Raw genomic sequence first — 27,119 nt, forward strand, 5'->3', positions numbered from 1 at the left:
TACTGCTTCTTTTAGTCATTGAATAAAACAAGGTTAAAGTTGAATCGGCAGTGGCTTATTCGCAAGGATTACACAGTGGCGGCTTCGTATTACTTTCATGGTTACTGTTCTTTGATGACAAATAACGCGCTACGCCTAGCCTATGAGCTCACCCATGGCAGCATTCCCGGGATTGGTGAAACTGCCCATACTCAACGGGCTATGCAAATTGTCATTACTGGACTCTATGTAAGAGAGCATACATTATAAAGAAAGAAAGAGTTCTCACTGTGGGGCCAGTTGCGGCAACGCTGGCCTCTTATCATTAACACCAGGCATCTGCAACACGCAATGGCGTCCGAAGGTGAAAGTGGCAGCTTACGCGACGAGGCTGGCAAGGTCTCTGAATCCATGTCCGGGCGAAATACAACCAGGGGATCACGACGTGGAAATGCTGCCGGGACCTCAAGGTCCCGAGAAATCCATTTTGTGAACATATCACACCCTAGTGATGTTGGCTCCCAGATGACGGACATCCGTCGCTTTGTCATGCGGGGTGGTAACCAACAACGGCGGGCGAGAGAATCAAGACGAGAGAATCCTCCGAGTGTACGCCCCGGATCCGATAACAGCTTTCCCGGCCGGTCATTGCCGCCACTCGGAAGCTTCCCCGTGGCAGGCGACACGCGTATGCTGGAGCTGGTCCGCTTTGGTAAGGTGTATATCTTGCGTCTTCCAAACGTAGCTGCTAACCCCCCCTGTCTTAGCTAACGAAGTAACGGATGTTTATATCCCTTTTCGCGCTACGTGGTTTGAGGTGTCATTAATGGACCCCGGAGCTTTTGAAGTCATCCTCGGCAACAACGCCAATCTATGGGAGAGGCTAAGAACAAATAATATTGTAGCCAAAACTCCAGAAGCCATGAGGCACTATTCACAGTCCATAGTGCAGCTGCGGCAGCGTCTCGATGACGAAACAGCGGTAAAAGGCCAGGGAATAATAGCGAATGTTTTAGGTCATGTTTGTCTCAACGTATGCTTCTCTCCTACTCCGATCAAGAATCTTTAGCTGACGATAGCTAGATGAGACACTGCGACTGGGCAAGTTGGAAAGTTCACATGGATGGATTATGCCTCATCTTAAATACTCGCGGAGGACTCTGTGACTTATCTTACCAAATACTTTTACTGATACTACTGTGAGTACCGGTCGCTCCTAAGGATAGAGTTGCCTTTCTAACTGCAGTGCTACAGCTACGACTTGGTCGGGGGGCTAGTCTTCGACACCAGACCGCGATTGCCTCTATACGCAAGTTTAGGAATCCCAAGCCCAAATGGAGATATCCTATCGACACCTCCGAGGCTAAGAGCCTTGCTCTTGCGATTGGTGCAGAAATCTGACCTAGTCGAGGCAGGAGAAGCCATGATGAAGATGTCACACATGTCCGGAATCATAAAAGAGAAAAGTAGATCCAGCACCTTCTGGAAGAAGGACATTGATGGGCTTCTCATGATTAGCCCGGCTCTACACTTTCTACTATCAATGCCAAGATTACCAGACGATTATATGACCCACACTAACCGTAGCGACCTCGTTGCTAGAGAGTTGGTGCGACTTACATGTCTGACTATCATGTCTGTCTTGAAAGAAAGATTGAGCTTCTTCACTGTTGAGAGAGCTGGATTGCAAGCTCGGCTTGTGCAATTTGTTGCTGCCAACATACGCTACGTGGAACCCGACTTCTTCGACCTCAAAGTCTGGGTATTAATTACCGGTGCGTTGATGGAAGAACGTAGCTTGAGAGACTTGTATATCAAGGAGATAAAGCACACCATGATGATAACAAATACCTCGGTGGGAAATTTAGTTCATATTACTCAGGAGATGGTCTGGATTGATGCTCTAATGTCGTCTTCTGCCAATGAGTTGATACAGGATATCGCTCAAGGAAATTCTTGATAGCATTTATAGCAGATTATAAAAATATATTTAAACACTCAGCGACTCGAATATTAAGAATTAAAAAACCACATGTCTTCTTAAGATCTTCAACAGTTATATAATCTCTGCATACGAGCTTCAAGGTCCAACCAAGACCGGATCGACACCCTGGGGAAGACCAATGGACGACTCATATTGGAAGCGCCACCACTCCACAACCTCACGATTGACAATCCATTTGGAGAACTGCGTAGGTGGCACTGTAGCATCCCGGAAGATATTGCCTTTGGTGTCGTTAATGTCCATCCGAGTGGTGTAAAGCACCGAGCTGTTCGCTAGAGATTGTTGGAACTCAGTGTCCATGATCCACGACATGAAAAGTTTCGAACTTTCCGGCCTAGGCGTCGTCTTGAAAATGGCAGCCGCCTGGGGCCAAGCAAGGCGAGTATCAGTAGGCGCTTTGGCCGCCAGGTTGGTCTGATCTATAATGTTGGTGGTGAAGCTGAGCACTGCGCTGGTATTTCCCGTGGTGAGATATTCCAGTACAGAGCCAGTGCCACGCCTCCACTGTACGCCTTGGTCGGCGACGAGCTTCTCAAACCATTGCCAGCCGTATTTGTTGATGGCCAAGGTGAAGAGATAGTTGATCGCATCGTCATCATTAGGGTAAGCCAGAATTAGCTTATTCTTCCAGCGCGGTTGGAGCAACTCTTCAAAGGTAGAGGGCACATCATTAGCGTGAAGTCTGTCCTTGTTGTATACGAACTGGCCAAATTGATCTATGATCTGTTAGCAGCTAATCACGGATCAGGCCTCCTATGTTTCAAGAACATACAGAATAGGATGGACAGGAATCCACCATTAGGATCCTTAACATCGGGGTAGATGTTATTCCACGAGGCAGGCTTGTAGGGTAAAAGTCTGCCGTCGCGATTCCAGCGGTCAAAGTCATTCAGCTGCTGAAGTATGGCAATGTCGGCTCCATCATGTTGATTTTTTTGATACTGCCGGTCGATGCGGCTATCAATGTACTTGGACAATTCAACCTGCAAATTCAGTTTGATCTTTGGGAATCGGGCGTTGAATGCTTGGATAGTGCCTGCGGCCTGGTCGAGAGCTGTAATGGCGTTAGTTACCAAACTTGGATATAAGATGCAGAATCACAGTACATACAGTCTCCACCCCAGAACACAAGCAATTCGCCAGTCTCTTTCTGAGCAGCTCGATAGATTTCGTCCAGAGAACGAGTGTCGATGGGAGGATTAGCACCGGGATAGGAGTTAAGTGCAGCCCCCAAGGCGATACCGGGAAAGAGCATTGAAATCTTCATGATTGTGGTTGGTGAGTTTAAACGGATATTCAAATGGGTATTCAAATGTATGCTGAAGGTCAGATATAGCAAAAGCGAACAGAATGGAGGAGTCGTCTGCTTTTATAATTCTACATTTGCCAGCAACATGGATCGACAGCCAGACACTAGCTAGTTGGATTCTTCAGCTTACTATGGACTGCTACAGCCAAATCACTGTTTGAGCCTTCCTTCAGCGTATGCTTCAAGATGACAATTTCCGTTGCTGATTGATCTACATCCTCCTGACTTCCCCCTTATCTCCGTATAGCAACGGTAAGTCCATACTTTCAGAGGTAAATCCGACTTTACAGAAGGTCATGTTGAGTATGCTTGATCAGCCTTGTGTTTATCAGATGGAACTAAGAAGCCCAGTAAGCAGGCTAATGCTGTAGCCAAATAAGTCTCGGCTTCGGGGTGGGCGTACTTTTGGCTCAGGCACAGAAGCCGCGCGCGATGACAATTCAACCTTAATCCACAATCAAGGATCTCTTACATATACCAGCAATTTGGTTTAACGTAATAGAGGCTGAAGTGCTAACCCAAATTTGGCACGCACCTACCATGGCATTATGCAGCCTCGATGCTTTCTACCTAAAGACCAGGGTATGTAATCTTGGACGTTCATATTCCACCTCCGTAACACCCTATTCGTGGAAGCTGCTCTTACACAATAGACCCTTCCATTCTGCTTTTATGCTTGGACCATTCGGCGAGATCATATTCCTTTTCGGGTTGCATGAGTGGAGGCCCAGAGGTCTGACGGAGACTAACTGGATCTGCGCTGGTGTTTATGCGATCATCTTAACCAGAAGTTACCGGTAAGCAGCGGAGAGCAAGGAACAACCCAAGAGAAGTTATCGAAGGAGAATACGGGCTGCCAATGACATCGTCACCGCCAAACTAAAGGGGCGCCCTGCCTGCTCAAAACGGGTAACAATCTCATAGCTGCGAGGCGTTAAGCCGGCAAGGTCTTTCTGTTATGTAATAGCATTTCTGACATGAGCTGGACCTGCGTGAAGTATCTCATTCTACCCTATATGTTGGTAATGCTCAGGTGCGTAGTTGCTGCCCTGGCTTATAATAGCTTCTTTGACAATATGAAGCTAAAAATGAAGAAGAACCGGTATATTTGGAAGATAAAATGAGAAGGCCGCAACATCCGTGGCGTGCAACTCTGTATTCTCATCATTCATTAATAAAAAAGACCATACAAATCTGGAATCGTCGTGGTCACAGTGCAGAACATAAAAATACTCCAGACTTGGCCAATCAAGTAAACCCTCAAACTTAACCAATTGCTACTATGTCTAATACCAGTCTGTTTCCAGCAAGTCTCTCCAGAGAACCCAGAGAACGCTCGCCATTGCGACTGTTACTGGCAAACCCAATGGCGTGGAGTTTGTCACTGTCTCTACCATTAGATTTCTAGCGGCTAATGGGTTGGACATGCGGATTAGATCCTTTCGTAGAGCAGTGGTTCAATACACTCACACAACAGCTAGCTATTATAACAGGGGAAAAAAATACACATGTATATACTTATTTATCTATTATACTAAACATTTGGATCATGTAACATTCTATGTTAACCTGGCCGCTGATTTTTTTTTTTATCATCGGCGATTAAGGCTTTTAATAAGCAATCCTGCATGTTGGATTAAAGCTATGCCATTGGCCCAACACTCAGCCGGTGGTGGCATTTACCCATGATCCTTCCCCGGAAATGTACCACACCACAACTCGACGAATTCTAGCAACACAACTGTCTCATAGAAAGCACAAAAAAAAAGAGCAAAAAAACAAAAAGAAAAAACATACAACAGCCGGTGTTCGCTGATGGTCACCCACTCAACTACTAATCTGCCGGTTAGAGGCTTATCTATGGGGGAGCAGACGGGACCCCGAGTTCTCCTCTACCTATGGTCGTATGTGCTTGATTACTTCTTCTACCAACCTATAACCATACAACCTGAATGGGTAGTAACTGGGAGCTTTCTGTAAGCTGCGCGGTGTCGCGTCACATACCAAGGAAGACTTTCAGCATGCCAGACCTTGCATAAAATTCTTACTCCCACATGATGAGAATGGAAGGTAATCCAATATGGGCGATAGCCGTGGCGATGAAACAAAACAATGCCAGCTAGCACCCAGGGCAAAGCAATGCTTGCAGCAAAGCCAAAAGTAGGTTATTTCAGAGAGTGTATGCCTGCATCATTTTTTCAAGGGTGTGTACCATTATATCTACCGGCGGCATCGGTATTGCCGTACATACAAACTGGTGCAATAATAGTACCTAGGTAAATTTGTATGGGATGGAGGAATACGATTATCGCCCATCTTAGGGGGGGTTCGCTAGAACCAAGGCTTACACCAAGGTTAACTGTACATAAACGGTGAGACAGGGCATTTAGGCAGCAATTGTTCGACACAGCCTCAAAATATTGTGCACCTCAATACAATTGTAACGTATAGCTTGACCTGCACAAGTGTCTACTTCCTTCCCCCTGACGAAAGCATTCTCTAATACCTCGTTTCTTTGATATGTCTTCTACTCTTAAAAGGAAGGAAAATGATAATAAAGATGCGACTAAGCTGTCTGACGTTTCCCTCGGACGATGTACTAAATGTCAGAACCTTTGTCTGGGCGATATTACCGCCGAAGGCTACATGCTCTATTCAGACATTGCGAGTCTTTTAGGTAATATGAACGTCAATGGCGCTACTTTGTGCGACTTATGTTCTATTATACTGTCGTCACTAAGACCAGATATGCATAAGCTTCAGTCTATGAGTTCCTGCAGTGTCACCTTGTACAGATATCCACCATATCATCAATTATTGGAAAAGATATACGTGGTTGTGACAGAAGAAAAAAAGCGCTCCGATTTCATGTGGTGTCCTGAGGGAGATGGACGTTGGTATCTTGGCCCACCGGACGAGAAGCCTTGGCTGGTCCGTGGCTATATGACCGTGTATGCTGATCTTGATCCTGGTATGTAGTATGACCATCTTTGGTAAATATGTGTTGAGTTTAACGTGTGCAGATTTATTCTCGAGCTCTGATTGCATCATCAAGTGGAGGAGAGCAGAGCCACATTCCGGATCGAATCGCTGCTTTGATCTGGTCTCCAATTGGCTGTCAGACTGCCTAACGAATCATCATGGGAGGTGTCCCGTTAACGAAAACTCTCCTTTACCTAGGAGAGTAGTGGATGTTGGGCCACCGGATGGTTCTAAGCAGCCTGTATTGGTCACAACAACCGAGGGTCAGACCGGAAAGTATATCGCTCTCAGTTACTGCTGGGGTAAAAGACCATTCTTTACATTAAGAAGTTCGAATATGGAACAGTTGAAACAAAGCATTCCGCTAATAAATCTGCCGCAAACCGTCTATGACGCCATCACATTAGCAAGACGATTAGATGTTCGTTATATATGGGTAGACTCTCTCTGCATCATACAGGGTCGAGATTACAAGGCAATTAAAGATTGGGAACGAGAAGGGAAGAGTATGGACAAAATCTTCCAAGGGGCTTTTTTCACGGTCAAGGCCGCGGGGGCATCTGATGCATACCAAGGACTTTTTCATCATCGAACCCCCCCAGTAGGTCCTTGTTGCACAATTCCCATCCACCGAGATCAATCTAGGCTGGTATATCTTGGCCAAAATGCCACTATCACGTTGCCGATAAATGAGCCGTTAGACCAGCGTGGGTGGGCTTTTCAAGAAGCGCTACTTTCCCTACGATGCGTCTCATTTGGAAGCGAAGAGCTCTCTTGGAGGTGTCAAAGTTGCAGCAGAAGAGAATGTGCCTCGGACAGTATAGCAGTCCGAGAATCATCAATTAAAAGGGAAGAGCCAGGTCAACTGCGTTATAACTGGAATGATACTGTCGAAGAGTATAGCTTAAAGAGCTTTACCTATGTCTCTGATAAACTGCCTGCAATAGCAGGACTTGCGCGGCTTGGTAGTACTCCTCGAGATGAGTACTATTTTGGTGCATTTAAAAACAGCATAATACCGTCGCTCCTATGGCGTCATCTTGGCCGGATTGAAAATGGGAAATATGAGTACGTGAAACAGGATAACACGCGACGACGAGCGCCTTCGTGGTCTTGGGCTTCTGTGGATGGAAAGGTTAAGTTTCTAGCCGGCTATATGGACGATTCTATCGACATCAAGGAATTCCGAATGGACGGTTCTATTTATCTTGAAGGGACCATTAAAAAAGTTGATACGATGCGCTTGCAAATTTCTGCAAATTATTACGGCGGATACGACAACTATTTACCCTGGGCAAAGATTCCTCTTGGTGCAAAAACATACCTAGATAGCCTTGCCGCTGTCCCACCTTCTCATCAGAAAATCACCCCAAGAATCACACCAGAATTATTGGACGTGAGGTTTCTATATCTTGGGACTCACTGCGGTCTCATTTTGATAAAAGAAACAAATAATTCGCCAGTCAGAATGAGACATGACACAAAAACCTTGTGGACTAGAAAGGGGAAAACTTTGGCATTAGCATCAACGGCGACGGCACGCAGATTAGGAGAGCGACTCCACCAAATTTGCGATACCTATGGCACTGACAAGGATAACATAGACGAAGGAAGCGAAAAAGAGAACGAGGAAAAGGAAGGGGGCCAGTTGGGGTTTCATCGTCATCGACACTCCTTTTTGCGTATAGGGGCATTTGAAGGAGTTGCACAGGGGAGGGACTGTAGCCATGCAAAATTGTTGCTCAGGTAGCTTACATGTACTAACGATTGTGAAAGAGTAGAGCTACCCCCTTCATGATAATTCTATTCATTCATGAAACTCATCAGAAATAGACGATTCGACTCGCGTGTAACCACACCAATAGCTATCTGCGACCCCCGTACTGCCGTTGCTTTGTTTCGGTAGTCTGGAGGCAACAAAAGCAGCCTCTCCTTGCCATTTACAATCCACATACCATCAAGGCTTATACCATAGCCATGGTGGACAAGTCCTCGCAATGATATATTGCTATCCGTTTCAGAGCTACCAAAGCTCAAATCCATAACTCCAATATTAGTGTGGATGCGGGAACTGCTCAATGGATCGAAGGAAAGGCTGTTAATTGGCGGACCAACATCCAGTGTTACCAAGCAGGCACCTGAGGCGGCGTCCCAGATTTTGATCATGCTCAAAGTCTTCTTGGATCTCGTGGTGCTGTCCAGTATGCCCCTCGAGTATGACACCAATAGCTGGTTATTTGGTGAGAAGGCGCATATCTTCATGTTCCCCTCTAGTTCCTGGAATGTCTGTAGGCATATGCCCTCAGACACATCCCAACTCTTCACTTGCTGCATCATGCCAGGGTGTCTGTAACTCTTCGTTACTGTACCGAGAAGCTTTCCATCTGGAGAGAAGAATATTAGGCTGCAATTGGGCGTGTTCAAAGTTTGAAGGCGCTTCTTCGTTGTTAGGTCCCATATCTTCACTAGTTGAGAGCTATGCGTCGAGGGCATTGTAGCGACCCCAATTGCTATCCTCTGACTATCTGGCGAGCATGCCATAAGTACCACAGGCCAAGTATCGTGAATGGTCTGGACACAATCTCCTGTCGTTGGCTCCCAGATCTTGACCATTTCATCTCCCATGGTAACAAAATAGTGACCATCTGAAGTGAAACCAATGTCCCTTAGCTGTTCGACATATCCTTTTGGTATCTCAATGTACCGTGTCAGATCTGCATTCGTAATATAGATTGTGTAATCCTCTCCGACGAAAGCGAGCCGTTGTCCATCTTCCGAGAACATCGTTCCTTCAGTGGGGAGGGTTTGGGAACAAGTGCCATCTAATGTGTTCCAAATATTAACCTCACCATACGATATTGATTCGATCAAGCTGTTATCTTTAGAGAAGATAACCTGGTCGATTCCGCGATTTGGGATATCGGGTATCAGAGAGATATGGCCTGTATCTAAATTCCAGATTCTGGCTACCCCCTCGCTCGAAGCTGATGCCAGTTCCCGCCCATTTGTAGAGAATGCCACCGACAAAAGCGTGTGATTCAGACCGTGTATTGTCTGTAGACAATTCCCGGTGATTGTGTCCCAAATCTTGATAGTTTTATCACCCAAGGCAGACGCAATTCGTAGGCCGTCTGGCGAGAAGACTACCGCCATCGCAGCTCCACTCCTTGGCAATATTTTGATGCATTCTCCCGTCTCAATACTCCATATTTTAATTTCTTTTTCGTAGACGTATGAAGCAAATTGTTGGCCGTTTGGTGAGAAAGCAGCCGTATTGTCTGCAACAATAAAGCGACCTTGAAGAGTCCTAAAACAAGTATTTGTCGCTATATCCCATATATGAACCTCATCTGAGTAAACGAGGGCAAATTGCCGACTGTCTGCTGAAAATACAGCAGCAATCAATAGGCCATGAATAGGTACATCGAGAAGATGCGAGGAAGCACCTGCTAAGTTCCAGATAATGAGATCGTCTGTCTCCGAGATTGTAGCAGCTAGCTTGCCATCTTGTGACAGCGTAGCCCAAGACCATTTGTAGCTCTGGCATCTGAGTGTCTGGAGACGGTTGCCAGCCCTCGAATCCCATATCTTGACTGTGCCGTCACTTGAAGACGAGACGACCTTTTGGCAGTCTGCCGAAAAGGCAACCGACCCAACCGTTTTGTGGTGGCCTTTTAGAGTCAAAAGACACCCCCCGGTATGGTAATCCCAGATTTTAACCGTTCTATCCCGCGAAGCTGTGGCAAGTCTCTGGCCATCCGCTGAGCAGACAACGCTTATTATCGTATCCTCATGACCCTCTAGTGTTTGGATGCAAGGGCCCCATTTTGCATCCATTATTGGTTTCGATGCAAGCCAAGTTGGCTCTTCCTCACTGAATAGCCGTCTTATTAGGCTTTCGGTAGGACTAAATAGGAGTGCGGATGCGTAAAGCTGTAACGGTGCAATCTCAATCATTTTCCTATACGTAAGGATGAATCGACGAGCGTCTCCTATCATCTCTGATGATTGCATATGACGCTTCTTTTCCATCTTTTGCCGACCAATTGTAAGTCTCCAGCACACAAGTGTTAGATGTGACAGTGTGTGCACTTACCAGTAGTGTTTCGAGCCTATTGAGTGCTACTACGCTGTAAGATATACTGCGCTGCAAGCTCAGAGCCTCTAGCCAATACAGATAATGTTTGTCCAAGAATTGATGTATGATTCCATCGTCTTCAAGGTCATTGGTTTGAGCCCAATTTTCGGAAATGCCATCACATAAGTGGTCGGCCCAGTAGACACAAGAGTAACGTGTCGTGGCTAAAGGGTCGAGCTCTGGAGCCACGATTTCATCAATGAGAACTCCAGGGGCCTTCAAATCCCATACGTCGCGCCTTAGGATCTGGGACATGCCCTGGAGGGACCTGGAAAAGAGAAAATGATGAATCGTCTCTACTCCATTGGGGAAAATAGTCTGCAAAGCTTCAGTAGACAGATAGTCCTTGGCAGATTGGTGAACCAGATAAACATTCTCGTCTCGTATTGTAAGAAATGAGCCGCACATGGTTACAACTCTCCGGACGGCCCCTGGCTTCTCAGATATCCCACGCGGTAAGCCCGAGAGAAACCCTACCTCTGACAGGCTGAGTGGGCGATATGTTGTGCACGCAGTTGAAAGCAATTGTATGCAGTGCTTGTGGTTTCCTCTCTTTAACTGCAGGATTTGCTCCAACATGCGAGCGTAAACTTCTTTCAAGTCAGACGGGATTTCATCGATAACCTGCAGAGCGTCCCAGCTTTCCACTTGTTCAAGTTCTTTCATAACAAGCGAGACCCATAAAAATGTCCCATTAACTTTTTGTTGCATTGCCTTCTCAAGGTCGTCTTGGAGCGCTTTGTCATCCTGCACCACTCCCAGCCGTGAGACGCTATACTTGATGTAAGTATTAACGGCATCAGATATGCTGGCCTCACTGTCCTTCAACTCTAGGCTAAGTAACGCCCGTGAGTTATAAGTGCTTAATTTCTGCTCAATAAGAGGTCCATTACGACTGGTAATGATCCATTTGACTTGGGATAGTGATGAGTGCTGCAGAATAAAATCCAGGAGCTTTGCTTGATCTGCCTCGCATTCGTCTAACGCATCGATAACTAATATGGTGCTATCTATGCTTGCATCGTGTAAAACATTTATGAGTATCTGTGATAATGCTGTCCAAGCGTTCACGTCCTCAAAGAGGCTCTTGCCTGCAATATCGTATTTGGTCCTAATATGTAAGATGAGTGACGGCCTCTGTTGAATAATAAGGTATAGAAGGCCGCGCAGCACGGCTACAGCAGAGTTAATGCGCGAGTCGGTGCCCTGGCAGAAGAAGTAGGATAGCATCGTCTTTGACTCTGGATTTTTAATTCTCGTTTGATCTGCCAACTCGTCGATGATACCGCATGCTAGCATAGTCTTTCCCTTCCCTGGATCACCGGTGATCCACAGTAGCTGGCCTTGTGTATCGTCATCGTCATACCACAGCTTGAACTTGTCATTTTCGAAGATCCAGTTATATAGCTCTCTCAAAAGGCCACCCTTTGTTTGCTCAATCCGGACCTTGTCGTCGCGGGGGTCTGTTGATCGCAAATCTGCCAAGCAGCGGTCGCTTGCGCCTTCGGAAGAGTAGTGATACACATTCCCTTGGTGGATGGTGGCGTTGTCGCCAAAGCTGTTTCCCTCGATGTTCATTTCAAATAAACATCTATGAAGAGGTTGCGGTCCTCTTTAATGAATTATGTTCTGACAACATGCATTGGGTGGAAGTGAGAGATGAGATGCACTTCCGTCGAGTGATAATATCAGGCATCCAATTGGTTTGCGGGATGCCGCTGAGAGTGCGGAGTATGCCATTCCAACCAATCAACGAGCATCTTGGCCAATAAAATTACTTTGTATATATGTCTATCATTTGCTTGAAGCGCAACAGAACAGAGGCAAGCGGAGGTCAGAAAAGCGAGACGGCAATATGAATAGGTAAAGCAATATGAGCACCTAATCAAATCGAGTGGTGCTTTTGTAGGGGAACACCTATTCTGCAAGCACCTGGATTTTACGATATAGCTATAGTAATAGTTACTAGATGAATATAGATCTAGTAGCAGTTAGTAGGCAAATGTAGAAATAGTAGTTACTCCTTTTGTAGGCGTATGATCCAACTCGTGGGTGTTCGAAATTTTCTCGGTCGCGACTTTTCTGTCCTCCGTTTGAGAAGTTATCCTAAATTTGATGACAAAGGCTTAAACCTTTTTAGTAGTAAGCAACATATTGAAACTGCCCCATGGATCGAATTAATTTTAAAGAGTATTTGACTCTTTATACAAGAAGCCAATCGCCCCCTAATTGACCAATCCTGAATATCCAATGTTTCGGGGTCGAGCCCTCCCGTTCTTCCCAATGCCACAACTTACGTAGTATAGTGCCGGTATTCACCACATTCAAGCATCGTGTCTCAAGCCAAAATTTCTCCAAGCAACCTGATATAAACTCCCTGTGCACCTGTTCGCGGGACTCCAATCCTGCAATGACCATTGGCCAGAGTATGCATTTGAACAAGTTGGCGTCACTCTCTAACTCATGAATGACGCTAATAAGTCGACGCACGAGATGGTCCTGAGAGGTCTCCTCCCCAGTGAGAGCGTCAAGAATGCGTCTGCCATATATCTGAGCTCCAAGTTTATAAGACTCTGCCAACTTGGATAGCTCTTGAATCTGCACTGAAGTTGAAGGCAGGCGTGGTAGTGTTGCCGCCCAAGAATCACAGTCAAAGCTCTCCATAGATCTAAGCACGTCATCTACTCTATGAATACGTATTTCAAGGTCAGCCTCGCTTCTTGACTGTGAGGACAAGAGAAAATCTCGACAGGAAGAAAATGCCCCGAGAGCGTCTAGGATATACTCGGGACATCCCAAGTACGAATGTTCTAACTTTTGCTGTAGCGGCTGTTTTGCTTCTTGTGAAGGGATAGTTGTATTTGACAATATTTCGGGATTCGCGTATGTTGGTCCGAGGTTCTCAATCCTGATGGGAGGCGGTTAGCAGTAATAAGGTGGCAACAGTGCCTATACTGAGCTAACGTACACGTAAATCTGTCGAGAGACGAACTCCCGTATACTTATAAGATATGTACCAAAATCTTCTTGTACAGTTCCTTTTGGCCTGGTGTGGGTGTCAATCTGGGTGATTAATTTCTTTACACCTTCCAGATGTATATTCCAGGTGCCACTCCCCGATTCTAGGAGATCAAGAAATAGCAACAGAAAGGCGCTCGTAATCGTCGCGTCCAGTGTTCGTAGCTGAGGATCATTTACAGCATCCGAAAGCCCTCGCAACGTCTTGTGTTTGAAGCGGAGAGCGGTGTGATCGGTGTCTGTTAGAATTGTGGACGACGTCACCAACCTACCCTGGGAATATGAGAGCTTTGAGTTTGCCCTGTGACGTGATGAGAGTGCAATAATAGAAGATAGTAACAGTGGATTGTCGAAAGCAGCTCCTATTACGTTTCTTAACGGGTTCACGGTGCTGTCATACATAATGAACAGCTTGCAAACGCATCTGCTATCTGAAGCATGGATTAAACTCTGCCCAAGTTGAACCAACGTGCAGTTCTGAGAACCTCTATACGTACAATAGTCTAAGTAATACCGAGTAGTCTCGTCAAGGTTCGATAAAAGAGGGTCATCTAACTGTGTGATGGGAGTTGACCGAAAGTAGTAGTCTATTATGTGCGCATAACGTCTGTCAGTAATAAGGATAATGTAGTGAGAGAGACTCATTACTCATAGAAAAGGGACGTCTAATTGTAGCTTGGGATATCTCACCTCTGTCTCCGCCATTGGTAACAAGTACAGACCCGGGATGTGTGGCGGTTTGCACGTGTGATACATCTCTTGCAGCCAACCTCGGTCCGAAGAGAGTTGTTTTCTTGGATATAACGGGTTTATTTGCGGCCGTCGTTTCTGTCTTCTTGGTCCGATATGTAGCACCTTTCGCCCATCGTAAGGGTCTGGTCTGGGTACATTCTAGTCCAGCTTGGGTGCATTTCCTGCACGGCGGCTGATCCATGCGGCATTCTATGCGGCGACGGCGGCATGTGTAGCACGAAGTGTCCATGGCCCGTACGTAATTGTATTTTATGGAACACCCCTGACGAACGGAATGATGGGGATGAGGGAAAACACGGAGGATCCGGTGTGGCCGAAGTCGGGGGCATGAGAAATGTTGCTCTTAGAACCACGCAAGGTGGAATGGTGATGCGAAAAGTGTTACCAACTTGGTTTCTGCGATCTAGAGTGAACTGAACCCTGAAGAATAGAGGAGAACCTTTTGCTTTCTCTAGCACAACCACCAGGCTCGACTTGTGAAGGGCAACCCAGAACTCGGATAGATCACATTAAGTCCCGCCAACATTCCGGGTAAGCTATGCCCTACAAAGGAAAAGTTGGGGAATGGAGGCGGGCTTAGCCGTCCATGTTAAGTTAGTCTCAGCGAGCCCAGCTTACCATGGATCTGTGGTACGGATGGCTCTGTATCCGATTCTGTGACAATTGATCAGACCACAAGGGCGGGCGGCGCTTCTATTCCATTGCTCGGTTTGATGCCCTGACAGCGGGGCTGGTGTGTATGTAACTGCATGTAGGCCATAACTCGGCATCTTCTTTTATAATAAGCAATACCCTTTGAATGACCTTCCGCCGCTCCAATTGGCGTTACCGCGTAACGTAATAGATTCACTTCTGACTTGTATTAAATCATTAGTATGTCCAAAACTACGAGAACTTACAGTGAAACAGTTTGAAACACATTTCTGGGCAACAGCTTTTGTAAACTTTGTAATGAATTCGATTCAGGAGAGCGACATCAAGCCGACCAGGTTGCCTGTCGTTAGACAGAGGGGCCTTGCCAATCCAGTATGAACCACCGACTCTCAAATTATAACATTCTTTCAACACAAGGTTATGATAGACTGCTAATGTATACTACAGGGCGCATTGGGTTTTGGCAGTTTTGCAGCCACATTGATGGCGTTGTCACTGTCTGCCATGGACTTCCGCGGAGTGTCAAACCAATCCGTCTTTGTCGCAAATCTCTGTTTTCTCGCTGGACTTGGGCTCTTGATCTCGGCGCAGTGGGAAATGGTCAGGGGCAACACGTTTGAATACACAGTTTTGGCAGCTTTTGGTAAACACATCCCCTCGGAGTTTTCGTGGCCTAGGACTAACGTCTGATATCTTCGGCTAGGGCTATACTACGGCGGTTACGGAGTGTTAATATTACCTTCGACGGGCATTCTCGAGTCATATCAAGGCGATACAGCCGAGTATTACAATGCGTTTGGGATTTATCAGCTTGGTAAGTCATATTTCTATCTGAAGGAGCGCACTGACTGAGAACCTGATGTCTACAAAGTTTGGTGTGTACTAAATCTCTTCTTTTTCATTGCATCTTTGCCAACGTAAGAGCCTGTCCAACAAACACCTCTGGAACACTGCTAAATTTGATACAGCGGTGGCCCTAATATTATTATATACGGTGGATTGGAGCTTTCATATATTTTCAATTGCATAGCGCACTTTGTTAGGGCAGATGGTAATGTTGCGACCAGTACCAGCCTCACGAAAGCAGGGGGTGCATTCGGATTTATTGCATCTCTGGCTGGCTTTTATATGTTGGGCCATGAGCTTTGTCAAGATGTTTTACCCTTTCGCGTTCCGGTGTACAACACGAGTCGCCTTGCTGGGAGAAGGAAACCGAGCGACCAAAGTAATTGAAGGATTCGATAAGCGCATTGTGTTTAGAAATACACGGTCATAGAGTAATAATGGTAATAATAACAGAAAAGCCAGATCTTACCGAACAGGAATGAACAATGGCAACCTCGGTTTCATTTAGCTGCATTTGTCTGTTTCGCTCAGAGAGTTACACATGCCTGTAGCGGCAGGACCTCAAATGTAATAGTGGCGCTATTCTTGGCTAAATAGTATTGGTGCACTACGCTTTATATTGGAGTATATTTGGTAATACAACAAAACATCGGAGACTGCCAGCAGAAGATGTAAGAACGGCTTGGCTTTATCGAGCGAGTCAGCTTCAGTCGGTCCCATGACGTATTATCTTCCGCCACTCAGGTCGCATCTGACTTGCCCCACGTAAAATAACTACCGGAATAGGAAGTGGAGCGATAGTGGTCATACATGAAGTTCTCCAGAGCGAACTGCATTCTCCTTACACCCGCACGGCATGAGTCTTTTCACGAAGAGATTATGAGCAAATTATAAACTGTCCGATAAGGAGTTGTAAATCGGGTCCTGATATATCCAGGAATGGTGTAGGGATGATAAAGAGAAACTATAAAGTAGCAAACTGCTCGCCTCTGCCGTTCTAGACATTCCCTCCTCTTTATCATAGTTGAACAATTTCTTGTCTCTTTTCAGTCGTGCACAACTCATACTAGGTCTTAAACATGTGTCAAGACGAGGTTGCCTCCAATGGCTGGACTAGCGTTCCCAGGCATGCTGGGACTCTTTTTGGTGATAAGCTGTCCACCATTGAACCATTACCCCTTTCCATTAGTGAGCTTGGGTTTCCATCCAGCGACCCTGTAGTGGCAAAGACGCTTGATTACGCCAAGGCAACTCTCCACCCTCAGACTCTTAATCATTCTATGAGAGTATATTACTTTGGTATATAATTCATGCCAATGGAGCATCTGTTCAGGCATATTGGTTGGGTGCTAATACGCCTTTGAAGGAATGGCCATTACCAAGCAATATTTTCCAAAGCAAGCTGCTGGATTTAATCCTGTGACCTGGGCTCTTACTTGTCTGCTCCACGATATTGGGACTGCAGAGGAATTCTTGACTGCCACCCGAATGTCTTTTGACATCTATGGCGGCATCAAGGCTCTGCAGGTTCTCAAGGATTTTGGAGCCGCCAAGGACCAGGCAGAGGCTGTTTCGGAAGCCATCATTCGGCATGAGGATATGGGCATTCATGGAGAGATTGCGTTTCTCGGCCAGCTGATTCAGCTTGCCACAACGTACGATAACACAAGTGTCCACCCCTATGTCAAGAACTTTGGAAAGTTGTTGCATCATACGACAGTCGCCGAGATCAACGAAGCGCATCCCCGATTGAAGTGGTCTTCGTTTTTCTCTGGAACTATTCGCAAGGAGATGACCATTAAACCGTGGTGTCATTCAGGAAACCTCCCCAACTTTGACAATGAAATTGAAGCCAATCCACTCATGAAGGAATGGGACTATTGAAAGATTACGCGATAAGTTCAGTAAATATCACATTCATATGTAAATAGACCTTGACTGTTCTCTCACTGAAATTCTCTACTGAATAGAGAATAAACAGCTTTACCTAAGAGTTCTTATACCTTTCGCTCTGTTCTTTCACTGCTTCTGCCAGGCGATATTGTGAATAGCAACCTCTACTACGCGTAACCAAATAAGTCATTGAACCATTGATATATCTCCACGAAGACTCCCTTCATCGTGTTCCACGCCTCTTTGACCTTTTCCCAGACATCTTCAGGCCACTGTGAAATAGCGTTATGCATGTCCAAGAAAAGATTGAATATTTTATCAGTGAATTTTAGAAACTGGTCGTAGATGAGTACCCATGCATCAGCTACCGTCTCTTGTTGATCCTCTGGTTGATGGTCAGTAATTTCAACAGCGTTATCATATGACCTATCGATACTATAGATAGACTGCTTCTTTGCTCGCTGGCGAGCTTCTCTCATCTTCTCCATGGCCGTTTGCTTGTCCACTTTGTCGTCCTGAAGCTTATCCGTGACGGCCTTCACATCGCCACTTAGATTTCGATGATCATCAATGAGGGCCCTGGTGATGGGTTCAAATTTGTCATCAGAGGTTGGGTTTGCACGGAGCAATGTCAAATGTTCCTTTAGCTTCTCCGCATGCTGTTTCAGTTTCTCAACACCATCTTCAGCACTGTGAAGACTCTGATGGTCAATGCCAAAGGACTCAGGGTTGGCCAAGTATGCCGTAATGTTAATGCTGCCTTGAGATTCTTGAATTCTAGCCTTAGCCTGAGCCTGAGCACCTCGAAGTCGTAGCTTCCAGGCTGAGGTCTCGTTGGCGGTAGAAGCGACGGTAGTCATTGTGTCTACTACATCAAATTAGTACAACGAACACATGTGAATGGCGAAGGAGGACTAACATCGGCCAAAAGAGGCTGCAGTTTAGTAGTTGGTTTTTAAATTGGTTAGTAGCGGTTTGAAAGCGAAAACCACCCGTCGTTATGAAACCTGTATACAGGTATATATGCTCAAATTAATACTTCTTCTGTGGCGCCAGCTTGTGTCTGCCAAGTGTGTGATCAACAGCCCGTTGTCGCACTATTGACTGGATTAAAATTTACCAACCTTGAGTTGACCAAACGTAACGAACTGTGAATTGGAGGGATTTGATGTTTGGTTGAAACTAGGCAGCTGAAATGTGTTGACAGCTGAACTAATAGCCGCATGCATTGAAGGTGCAGTTCAGCTTATGGAAAATGACCCGCGTTGCCTAACTAGGTACAGAGTCCTGAATATGCATGCACTCAAGGACAATGGACCATTGCCGATGCAAATCTATACAATGCCAAGAATCCTATCCCGTGTGATTTCCTGTTTTCAGCGCTTCGTTCAGAGAATTTCGTAAGAACACTCCTTTGTCTTTTTCGTGAAATATGTAGCTACCTTGTACTTAAACTTGCACAGGCCTAGCCTAGAGATCCTGCGAAATACAATACTGCCTGTTTATCTACGGGCAAATCATCTGCCAGGGTGGCATTCCTTGCTAGTGCATCCAGCAGGCTATCTAGGCAAGCCAGGCAGAAAGCTGGCCGCTCACTTGACCAGGCCATGCTTCATGCCAATAAACAAGAGCAGCAATTGAGATCTTAATACGTTTGATGGTTGCGAGCCCTCGCCAGCCTGTTTCTTACTTTAATAAACAACTCATTCTCCCTCCTATTCACTATCATAAACCCACTTAAGAAATAGCGCATACTCAAGAGAAAGATCTGATGCGAGCGAAAGTGACTGATCCAGTTTCTAAAGTGCGGACGCACCACCTTTCACTGCAGCCAACACGGCTAACGGGATCTGCGATCTTCCCCTCAGCCAAGCCAATCTTAAGACATCGAAGATTTCCCAGACGATCGAGGTGTGAACACCAATAACCATGCCATGATATGAGAAACAACCATCAGCATCCTAAAAATAATGTGTAAAAGTCTCGATGCAGCGGGCTTGGCCATGGGCATCACCTACGGTAAGTGCGACTGACACATAGACTTCGTCATGTCTCAGAAGAAAGCCATTTCAACGGTAAACATGTCTTTGACAAATACTCTCTCTCTCTCTTTTTGTGAAGGTCACATTGACAAGGAAGTTCATATGTGCAAGGTTGAACAATCTTAATGCCATTGACTGGCACATGATCCATGTAGCGAACTGAAGAAAGCGGCACTCATACAACTACACCATCAAAAAACGATCGATTCATGCAGATGAAATGCTATCATTCGAAGGTGGATAATCCTGCCTATTGGCTGGTCGAGTTACCGCTCGAATCTGCTCTATGTATTTGAGAAATTCCGCACCAGTAGCACACCTTACCTCCAAGGTAGCATTCCAAACACAAGCGAGGAGCCCCAGAGCTTTACCCATATCTAAAAAGCCACTGGTTAAAGCAGGCTGTGGCGCCCACAGAGAGTGCCACCTTGACCGACGAATTCAAAAAAGGCTTTACAATAAAGACTCATATCCAAGCTTCCAGTACAGTTGATGGTTTACTATGAATCATGTTAGGAATCTAAATGGCAGCATGAGGCGCTTCGTCTTCAGGTTTCCTCAAAGAAAAAGAAGGCCATTGGTGCGCCTCTCAAAGCTCGCCTGAAGCGAATATTTGCTCATTTGCTTCGCTTAGATAGCTTCATCGCGGGGAACAGGACCCCGGGTCCCGATTCATGTTGCTCTCGAAGAATGCCGACTGATCCGTTGGAGATGTCCATTACGGACTAACATGCCGACCCACGGTCGCCCGATGCAGACAAGATCTCCAACTTGCCGCAGTCCACTTCAAGGGTGGATGATCTAGACAAGGGAGGAGACCAGGGTTCTCAGATAGCCCTGAAGTACAATCTGCAACACAATGGGAACAAGGTTTCACTCTCAGCCGAGAGAAGGAGAAGACGTTAGAAGACAAAGGTGGCTAGGATAGACTTATTTTTATAGATGAAAATCTGACTTGTTCAGGGAAGGGAAATATGATCAACAGCAGATGCAACAATGCAGAAAAGTGGCGACATGGAGTCTAATATTAGTTAAAAGATGCAACTATTATATCGACTATTCGTTTTCATCAAAACTCAGTATATAAGCTATACATGCACATCAAAGTCTCGTCTAGCGTCGGCATGAAGCATTCGAACAACGGGAATCGGAGATAGGAGACTTAACCCTTCTTCGACCCATCCTACTGTCCTAGTTATTTCTCCGTTCCTCAAGCCCCCATGCAAGCATCCATATGCAGATGGATCGGCTTGGGAGTATAACAGGAAGGAGCCTGCTGCTAGCTATGGGAGATGGTAATTACGATTGGTATCACATGCATGATGAAAGAGATGTGCGTACCGGGTTGAAGTTGATTATGGGGTAGCATTGCACCATGTTATTTCCGAGCCGTTGTTACTACATAACATCATCCACGCTTCTCATAGCTATTTACCCCACCTTGTAATGGCGTTACTCAGCTTTATAGTGGCGTTAGCTTGTTAAAGTGACATGCAAAGATGAGTTGTTCTCAGCCTTTACCAAAGAAGACATAAAATATCAGTATATAGAGCGGTTGCAGGGGTAATCAATGCTGCTACGCGAGAGACCAACTGCAGTAACTACCCCTCAAGAGAATTTGGAATTAGCGTTGATATTTTTCTTATCAAAGAAGCAAAATAGGAAGCTGCACTTTAGTTCACCCGCCGTTACGCGGCTTTACTTGATGAAGAGTTGAGATAGAACTAGTTGACTCCTGAGGGATCCTAATGGTGGTTGAAGCTACTACCGATTGCGTTAAAATGACAAAAGAGCACGTCTTGATCCAGTTGCTCATTAGATGAACAAATGATATATATGGGCGCTTTATGTAGCATAGATGAGCCTGCAGTCGGTAATATACATACCAGACACTAACCTGTACTAAGACCATATAAAGCAAATAAAGGAATTGTTTACAGAATTGCATGCCAGTTATGAAACCCCATGATCATGTTTCTAGATATCATGATCAAGGACTAATTTCTCCACCAAGTTCGGGACCAAGTTAAGTACCAAAACGTATATTCCTGTAACCCTCGCCGGCAAGCCTAGCCGAACCTCAATCTTGGCGTCTCTATTTCTTCATGATGCTTCTACTATTGACCACACCATTCAATGCACTCTCATCGGTGGTGTTCTCTGTAATAGGCAGGTTGTAGAACGGCGCACTCGTGAGTCTCATGATAATGATAGTTTCTTCTTTTCTTTTCTTTTTTTTTTTTTTTTTTAAAAAAAGGAGCAGTCTACTCCTGATTCGGACCAGCAGCTAATGACATGTAGCTGTGAGAATGATATCTTGAAGTTTAGATAAATGGCCTCCCGCTTGAAGGCAAATCATACATTCCTATTTTGACAATCCCCCACGATTGCGTCTTCGAGTCATTATTCGCAAAAATGAGGGTTATCTATGGATGAGTCGGTGCAATGTATACCGAAGACCTAGAGATTGCAAGTATATAAAGTCCCTGGTGAAACCTGTTTAATTCAGATCCAAGCACTGATAGAAACAGTTTAGACAACAGTCTATCTTCTACAGACGCCTCGACTCATAATCTTCTCTATATACCTTGCACAACCTTTCTTGGTCTGAGTTTATCAACCTCATTCACAGCCATTCAAGATGAAGTCCGTCACTTTAGTCGCAAACGTCCTTTTGGTGGCCACAGCCGCCTTGGCCTCTCCTCTTGCCGCTCGCAAGCAAGCGGCTATGGATTCTATCCGCGCTAGGGCCGCTGCTCGTCGTTCTAATAGATTCCAAGCCGGCTCCAACATTGGCAATGGAACTGCCGACGTCGAGTCTACCAACTGGGCAGGCGCCGCCATTACAACTTCAGGCATTACCGAGGTCACCGGCACCTTCACTATTCCCCAGCCCAGCGTCCCAGCTGGCGGCAGCTCTCGCACTGAATACTGTGGTGCTGCATGGGTAGGAATTGATGGCTACTCTGATGCCGATCTCATCCAGACTGGCGTCCTCTGGTGCATCGAGGGTGGTGAATACTTGTACGAAGCCTGGTATGAGTATCTCCCCGCTTCATTGGTCGAATACTCGGGGATTTCTGTCAGTGCTGGAGATACTGTTACTGTTACTGCCACCAAGACTGGCACTAACAGCGGAGTCACGACGTTGTCGAGCGGCGGAAAGACTGTATCCCATACCTTTTCCAGGGAAAGCTCGCCTTTGCCCGGAACAAGCGCTGAATGGATTGTCGAGGACTTCACCTCCGGCAGCTCATTGGTTCCATTTGCTGACTTTGGATCTGTTACCTTCACCGGAGCAAGCGCCCTCATCAACGGAGCAACTGTTTCACCAGGCAGCGGGTCTGCGGTTATTATTGACCTTGAGGATTCGAGAGGAAACATCATAACTGGAACAAGTGTCTCTGGCAGCTCGGTGACTGTCAACTACGAATAAATTTTGGAGCCGTTTGACTCTATCACACCTTGGCAGAGAAATATCACACGCTGAGCAAGAGGTGGATTTTGAAGAGCATTGGTTCTATATGCCTATTCAGAAGCAAACTCGTGTTGGAGACTAGGTGAAGAAATGCAAGGATGAGTCACTATAGGAAGAGTAAAAATAAAGTCTTATTTGACCCTGATTAATATTATCTGTGATAATCGGTGACTTGACTCTGTTATTACATTGTAAATCATGTGACACTCTATATGGTGGTCTAGGCGCTGGCTTAATGTCTTCAGTAACCGACTATGTTGAGTCTGAAAAGCAAACCGAAAAATACCCAAAATGGAAATTAATGCCTCTTCATCGTTGAGTTGAACTTGGTGGGACCAATAACTGATGCCTCGCCCGATCCCCTCATAAACTTTGCAGCTGATGCTTCTTACTCTATTCCGAAGTTTTATATGACTCGTTATCCAAATCGCCACTCAGTATGTAAACGAGGGTATTTTTGACATCAAGGAAATGACTCGTAAACCAAGATTATTGCTTTGCCTTTGCAGCGTTCTCGTTTACAAGACCCATAAGTCGATCAAATGCTCTCTGGTCGTCGCCATTTTTGAACTCCTGCTCATTCGTGTGCTCACTTAGAAAGAACATGCCATACTTGTCGTCCACCGACCCATATCCAAACAACCGCAGCCTTGGGTCGGCCTTAAGCTTTCGGCGAATATCCTGGATATCTTCAGATTCGTCCTCAAAGTGATAATCGGGGCTATATTTCTCGTCTCTCGTGAGTGGTACATTATCGCCATCGCCAGCAATTAACTCGGTAAGCGCGGGCTTTGCCTCGTATACCGCATCAAAAAAACTGGCCCAAAAGTAGTCTTCTTCCATGTAGGGATGCTCACCCCCAGCAACACATTCCTTGACATCGAGAGACTTGAGAACATTTAGATGACCGCCTATAAACGAGACCAGCTCCGGGCCAACGAAGCACCTCGCCAGCTTCAACGATTCCAATAGTGGAAGATCGTCGGGCATAAGCGAAAGCTGGATGGTGCGAACAGGTTGATGGCCGAGGGGATCTGCCGCATGGATGGCAAGGTGTTTGAGTCCCGTCATGTGGTGAAAAAAGGTAGTATCCATTTTCTCAAGGAAGTCAATATAACCCCACACTGTATTGGTCTTCCACCCTCCGCCGTTATCCGTGCCGAATATCTTAAAGGATGCAGTCTCTAAACGAGAGAGAAATTGACGAAACACTTCTGTTAGGAAAGTCGATGTTCTCTTGGGAATTAACTCATCTACGATAAGCTCCCTCACGTGGATATTAGCTGCCAGAGCCCGCCAGGTCTCGTTCATGAGGGCCCGCCACTGCCATGTCTCTTCTCTCTCTCGGATGTGTTCTTCGGTTTCCACGCCTTCGAATATATATATTGACATTCCCATCACGGCGTCTGGATGCTCCGAATCCCAGTCTTCGCCGTCGTCAAAGTCAAAGTCAGACTTGAGACTGAAGGTGCGTAGATTGGGAGTGAGATGACCTTGGATGACCTTGGCTGCGGCTGGCGTGAGAGCAGGTGTCGTTAACTCGTCATTGGGACCGCAGTGAGCTGTAAACTCAATACGAGTTGTGTACTCGCCATAAGCCTCGATGGCGCCCAGTACGGACTGTGCAATCCTCTCATTGTTGGTGAGGCGAATTGTTTTAAAGATCTCTGGCGCCAATTGAGCTCGGTATTGTCTACAAGTTGCACTGAGACGAACTTTGTCACCGAGTTCGAGGAGTCGGAATATCTGAAGGGTTAATTCCTGTGGAAGAGCTGAAAGGCGCGACATCTTGAATCAACATGGACCTCAACTCACAAACGCGAAGCTGAACTAACATCTTGTTCATGGAACTAAATAGCCCAGCGCGTAGTCATGTGATTATGATGATTTGGTGCTATTCTCGTGCTAATAACCCGTTGCTGCCTGGTGTGCCTGTTTGTACTTCGGAATAGGCCTAAAGGGTTAGTGTTTTAAGACAAAGAATTCACGGCAACGGATGCAAAAAGTTCCCCCCAGTGGTGCAAATTGGGAGGGGAAAATGAGCGCCAGCAGTGCTGCCTGTATAAGAGGGTCACACAGGCGTTGTTACCCCTGCGTTAACTCCATTTCAAGAGCCAAGCATGCCAAAGCTGAAAGACGCTGAACCTTGAGTAGCCTCTTGGCAGGAATTCAGCCCACAGTAGCGGTGTTTCAAAGACTGTATTTAAACAATTCCCTCCAATTCTGTCCTTTCTCAGAAGTAATTGTACTGCTTTTCCCTTGAAAGCTACGAACAGATGTTTGCGTTTTTATTGTCATTCCAATTTTTTACCATGTTCATAGTAGAGAGGTGTTGTTCCCAATAAATATACAAATGGTCGTTTGCGATGGCTCAAATGCTAAATGCAACACGAACGCGGCACGTCTCCATTCATGAAAGCGCTATTTCAAAAGCTAAATTTACCTGCCCCCTTGGCAAAAATGTTTTTGGGATCGTACATCTTCTTTAACTCCAAAACTCTTTCGTAATTGACGCCAAAGAGATCTTGAGCCGATGAAGAAGAAACACCTATCCGACGGAAATTTGAGTCAGTCATACAAAACAATATCTCAAGAAGCGTGCTCGTTCACCTACCGTCATAATTCCCGTATTCTCCAACGCCTTCATTTGTTTTAGTCTTGATAAGCTCATTAGTGACTTTACGGCCCATATTGCGAGTCCATTCTCGACAAATCGCGTCATTTTGTGCTCCTGTCCATCGTGTGCTAAAGAGAATGTTATAATGGGACCCACGATTGGCAAAGGACATGGCTGTCTGAGCCACCTTGTTTACCATTCTTTGGCTAAAATACTCCATCAATATGATGGTCTTTTTAGCATCTGGCACTTCGTTGATAAATTTGGCATAGTCTTGGACCAGAGTTTGTGCCAGAGCGGTAGGCAGCGGAACAGTAAATGCAGAGCCCTTTTGCGTCTTACGGTCGCCATGTGTCGATACCCCATTAAGCATGCTGTTGACTTGCTTATATGTCATTTCCGACGTCCTGTCTACAACAGGGCCGAGCTTGAATAAAGCATCATAGTATGCTCTTGCTTCCTCTTCATTGCCGTCGTAGAAGAGGATTGTTAGGATACGAACTTCGTGAGTCGGAGCAGGCGCACCAATTCCCACCACCATCGCACTCTGGCCTTCTGTCGTTTCAACGAGCTTGTTGGCGAAATCAATCACTTTATCCAAAGCAGAGGTGTCGAAGGCTAACAGGCCTCCCCATACTGGATTCTTTTGCTCGTAGCCACGGAAAGTGAAGCTAGTTGCAACACCAAAACTTTGGCCAGCTCCACGAATGGCCCAAAAGAGATCGGGGTTTTCCTTTTCAGACGTTGTCATGATCCGACCATCGGCGAGAACAATTTCTGCTTCAGCCAGGTTATCAATTGTTAGGCCGTATTTGCCGCTCAGCCAGCCATAGCCTCCGCCTAATGTGAGACCGCCGACTCCAGTGTGATTGACGGTTCCACCAACTGTCGCAAGGCCATACTGGGCCGCAGCTAAATCGACGTCCTCCCATATGGTTCCTCCTTGAGCTTTGATCGTCTTTGCAGAGGGATTGACCGTTACTTGGCGCATTTTACTGAGGTCAATAAGAAGACCACCCTCAGTCGAAGACGATCCGGAGGTTGAATGTCCTCCACCAAGAACTGCAACCTCTAGGCCATGTTCCTGTGCGAATAGTAACGCTGTAGATACATCTTCAGCAGATCTTGCTTGCACTACAACTGCCTTAGCCAAAGATTCAATGTTAGCGTTATGTTTGCTATACAGATCAATTGATGACTTACCGCTCTCTTTTCAGCAGCTTCAGACCATCTGTGTAAGCTTGCTTCGTAGCCTTCTGAGTCAGGCGTCAGAGCGAATGAACCTTTGAGAGCAGCTCTGAGCTTAGTAATTGGCAGAATCCGAGTACTGCTTGGATCCATGATGAGCTCTTGTTCTAAAATTGTTGTAATACTGATATCACGGTGAAGAATTTTGAGACTAGGA

At 45.9% G+C, this 27,119-nt stretch overlaps 11 protein-coding genes across 11 annotated transcripts; 5 read left to right on the forward strand and 6 right to left on the reverse strand.

Annotated features, from left to right (window-relative positions):
• Nucleotides 1-390: 390 nt before the first annotated feature.
• On the forward strand, nucleotides 391-1,939 carry V8C40DRAFT_273540 (uncharacterized protein; the record flags this gene model as incomplete). Its single annotated transcript, XM_083220495.1, has 4 exons — nucleotides 391-691; nucleotides 747-1,012; nucleotides 1,063-1,178; nucleotides 1,234-1,939. The coding sequence occupies 4 exons, from the start codon at nucleotides 391-393 to the stop codon at nucleotides 1,937-1,939; spliced, it is 1,389 nt and encodes a 462-aa protein (XP_083076540.1).
• A 120-nt stretch (nucleotides 1,940-2,059) lies between these two features.
• Nucleotides 2,060-3,299, reverse strand: V8C40DRAFT_285588 (ABC transporter substrate-binding protein; the record flags this gene model as incomplete). The annotated part of the gene is made up of 3 exons (XM_083222397.1): nucleotides 3,095-3,299; nucleotides 2,757-3,038; nucleotides 2,060-2,700 (listed from the first exon to the last, which is right to left on the reverse strand). The coding sequence occupies exons 1-3, from the start codon at nucleotides 3,249-3,251 to the stop codon at nucleotides 2,060-2,062; spliced, it is 1,080 nt and encodes a 359-aa protein (XP_083076541.1). The 5' UTR covers nucleotides 3,252-3,299.
• Nucleotides 3,300-5,725: 2,426 nt separating this feature from the next.
• On the forward strand, nucleotides 5,726-8,094 carry V8C40DRAFT_238053 (HET domain-containing protein). Its single transcript, XM_083214367.1, has 2 exons — nucleotides 5,726-6,264; nucleotides 6,317-8,094. Exons 1-2 carry the CDS (start codon nucleotides 5,814-5,816, stop codon nucleotides 8,023-8,025), a joined length of 2,160 nt encoding a protein of 719 aa, XP_083076542.1. The 5' UTR covers nucleotides 5,726-5,813; the 3' UTR covers nucleotides 8,026-8,094.
• On the reverse strand, nucleotides 8,053-12,047 carry V8C40DRAFT_285592 (Pfs, NACHT and WD domain protein). The gene is made up of 2 exons (XM_083222398.1): nucleotides 10,372-12,047; nucleotides 8,053-10,307 (listed from the first exon to the last, which is right to left on the reverse strand). Exons 1-2 carry the CDS (start codon nucleotides 11,989-11,991, stop codon nucleotides 8,079-8,081), a joined length of 3,849 nt encoding a protein of 1,282 aa, XP_083076543.1. The 5' UTR covers nucleotides 11,992-12,047; the 3' UTR covers nucleotides 8,053-8,078.
• Nucleotides 12,048-12,463: 416 nt separating this feature from the next.
• V8C40DRAFT_238057 (Zn(II)2Cys6 transcription factor) lies at nucleotides 12,464-14,659 on the reverse strand. The gene is made up of 4 exons (XM_083214368.1): nucleotides 14,122-14,659; nucleotides 13,929-14,018; nucleotides 13,382-13,862; nucleotides 12,464-13,321 (listed from the first exon to the last, which is right to left on the reverse strand). Exons 1-4 carry the CDS (start codon nucleotides 14,411-14,413, stop codon nucleotides 12,616-12,618), a joined length of 1,569 nt encoding a protein of 522 aa, XP_083076544.1. The 5' UTR covers nucleotides 14,414-14,659; the 3' UTR covers nucleotides 12,464-12,615.
• Nucleotides 14,660-14,977: 318 nt separating this feature from the next.
• V8C40DRAFT_238059 (GPR1/FUN34/yaaH family domain-containing protein) lies at nucleotides 14,978-16,174 on the forward strand. Its single transcript, XM_083214369.1, has 6 exons — nucleotides 14,978-15,021; nucleotides 15,094-15,210; nucleotides 15,286-15,481; nucleotides 15,542-15,652; nucleotides 15,710-15,755; nucleotides 15,807-16,174. The coding sequence occupies exons 2-6, from the start codon at nucleotides 15,136-15,138 to the stop codon at nucleotides 16,069-16,071; spliced, it is 693 nt and encodes a 230-aa protein (XP_083076545.1). The 5' UTR covers nucleotides 14,978-15,021; nucleotides 15,094-15,135; the 3' UTR covers nucleotides 16,072-16,174.
• A 523-nt stretch (nucleotides 16,175-16,697) lies between these two features.
• On the forward strand, nucleotides 16,698-17,767 carry V8C40DRAFT_238063 (cyanamide hydratase). The gene is made up of 2 exons (XM_083214370.1): nucleotides 16,698-16,983; nucleotides 17,051-17,767. The coding sequence occupies exons 1-2, from the start codon at nucleotides 16,764-16,766 to the stop codon at nucleotides 17,566-17,568; spliced, it is 738 nt and encodes a 245-aa protein (XP_083076546.1). The 5' UTR covers nucleotides 16,698-16,763; the 3' UTR covers nucleotides 17,569-17,767.
• V8C40DRAFT_238065 (uncharacterized protein) lies at nucleotides 17,595-18,768 on the reverse strand. The gene is made up of 2 exons (XM_083214371.1): nucleotides 18,497-18,768; nucleotides 17,595-18,445 (listed from the first exon to the last, which is right to left on the reverse strand). Exon 2 carries the CDS (start codon nucleotides 18,435-18,437, stop codon nucleotides 17,745-17,747), a length of 693 nt encoding a protein of 230 aa, XP_083076547.1. The 5' UTR covers nucleotides 18,438-18,445; nucleotides 18,497-18,768; the 3' UTR covers nucleotides 17,595-17,744.
• A 3,376-nt stretch (nucleotides 18,769-22,144) lies between these two features.
• On the forward strand, nucleotides 22,145-23,205 carry V8C40DRAFT_285597 (A4/G1 family peptidase). Its single transcript, XM_083222399.1, has one exon. The coding sequence runs from the start codon at nucleotides 22,261-22,263 to the stop codon at nucleotides 23,053-23,055; it is 795 nt and encodes a 264-aa protein (XP_083076548.1). The 5' UTR covers nucleotides 22,145-22,260; the 3' UTR covers nucleotides 23,056-23,205.
• Nucleotides 23,206-23,240: 35 nt separating this feature from the next.
• V8C40DRAFT_238069 (F-box protein) lies at nucleotides 23,241-24,911 on the reverse strand. Its single transcript, XM_083214372.1, has one exon. It carries the CDS (start codon nucleotides 24,883-24,885, stop codon nucleotides 23,587-23,589), a length of 1,299 nt encoding a protein of 432 aa, XP_083076549.1. The 5' UTR covers nucleotides 24,886-24,911; the 3' UTR covers nucleotides 23,241-23,586.
• Nucleotides 24,912-25,523: 612 nt separating this feature from the next.
• Nucleotides 25,524-27,055, reverse strand: V8C40DRAFT_263451 (FAD-binding oxidoreductase; the record flags this gene model as incomplete). The annotated part of the gene is made up of 3 exons (XM_083219469.1): nucleotides 25,524-25,645; nucleotides 25,712-26,858; nucleotides 26,918-27,055. The coding sequence occupies 3 exons, from the start codon at nucleotides 27,053-27,055 to the stop codon at nucleotides 25,524-25,526; spliced, it is 1,407 nt and encodes a 468-aa protein (XP_083076550.1).
• Nucleotides 27,056-27,119: the final 64 nt, after the last annotated feature.

The sequence above is a fragment of the Trichoderma camerunense genome, assembly GCF_050948025.1.
Source record: "Trichoderma camerunense strain CBS 138272 chromosome Unknown V8C40scaffold_4, whole genome shotgun sequence".
Lineage (NCBI taxonomy): Eukaryota > Fungi > Ascomycota > Sordariomycetes > Hypocreales > Hypocreaceae > Trichoderma > Trichoderma camerunense.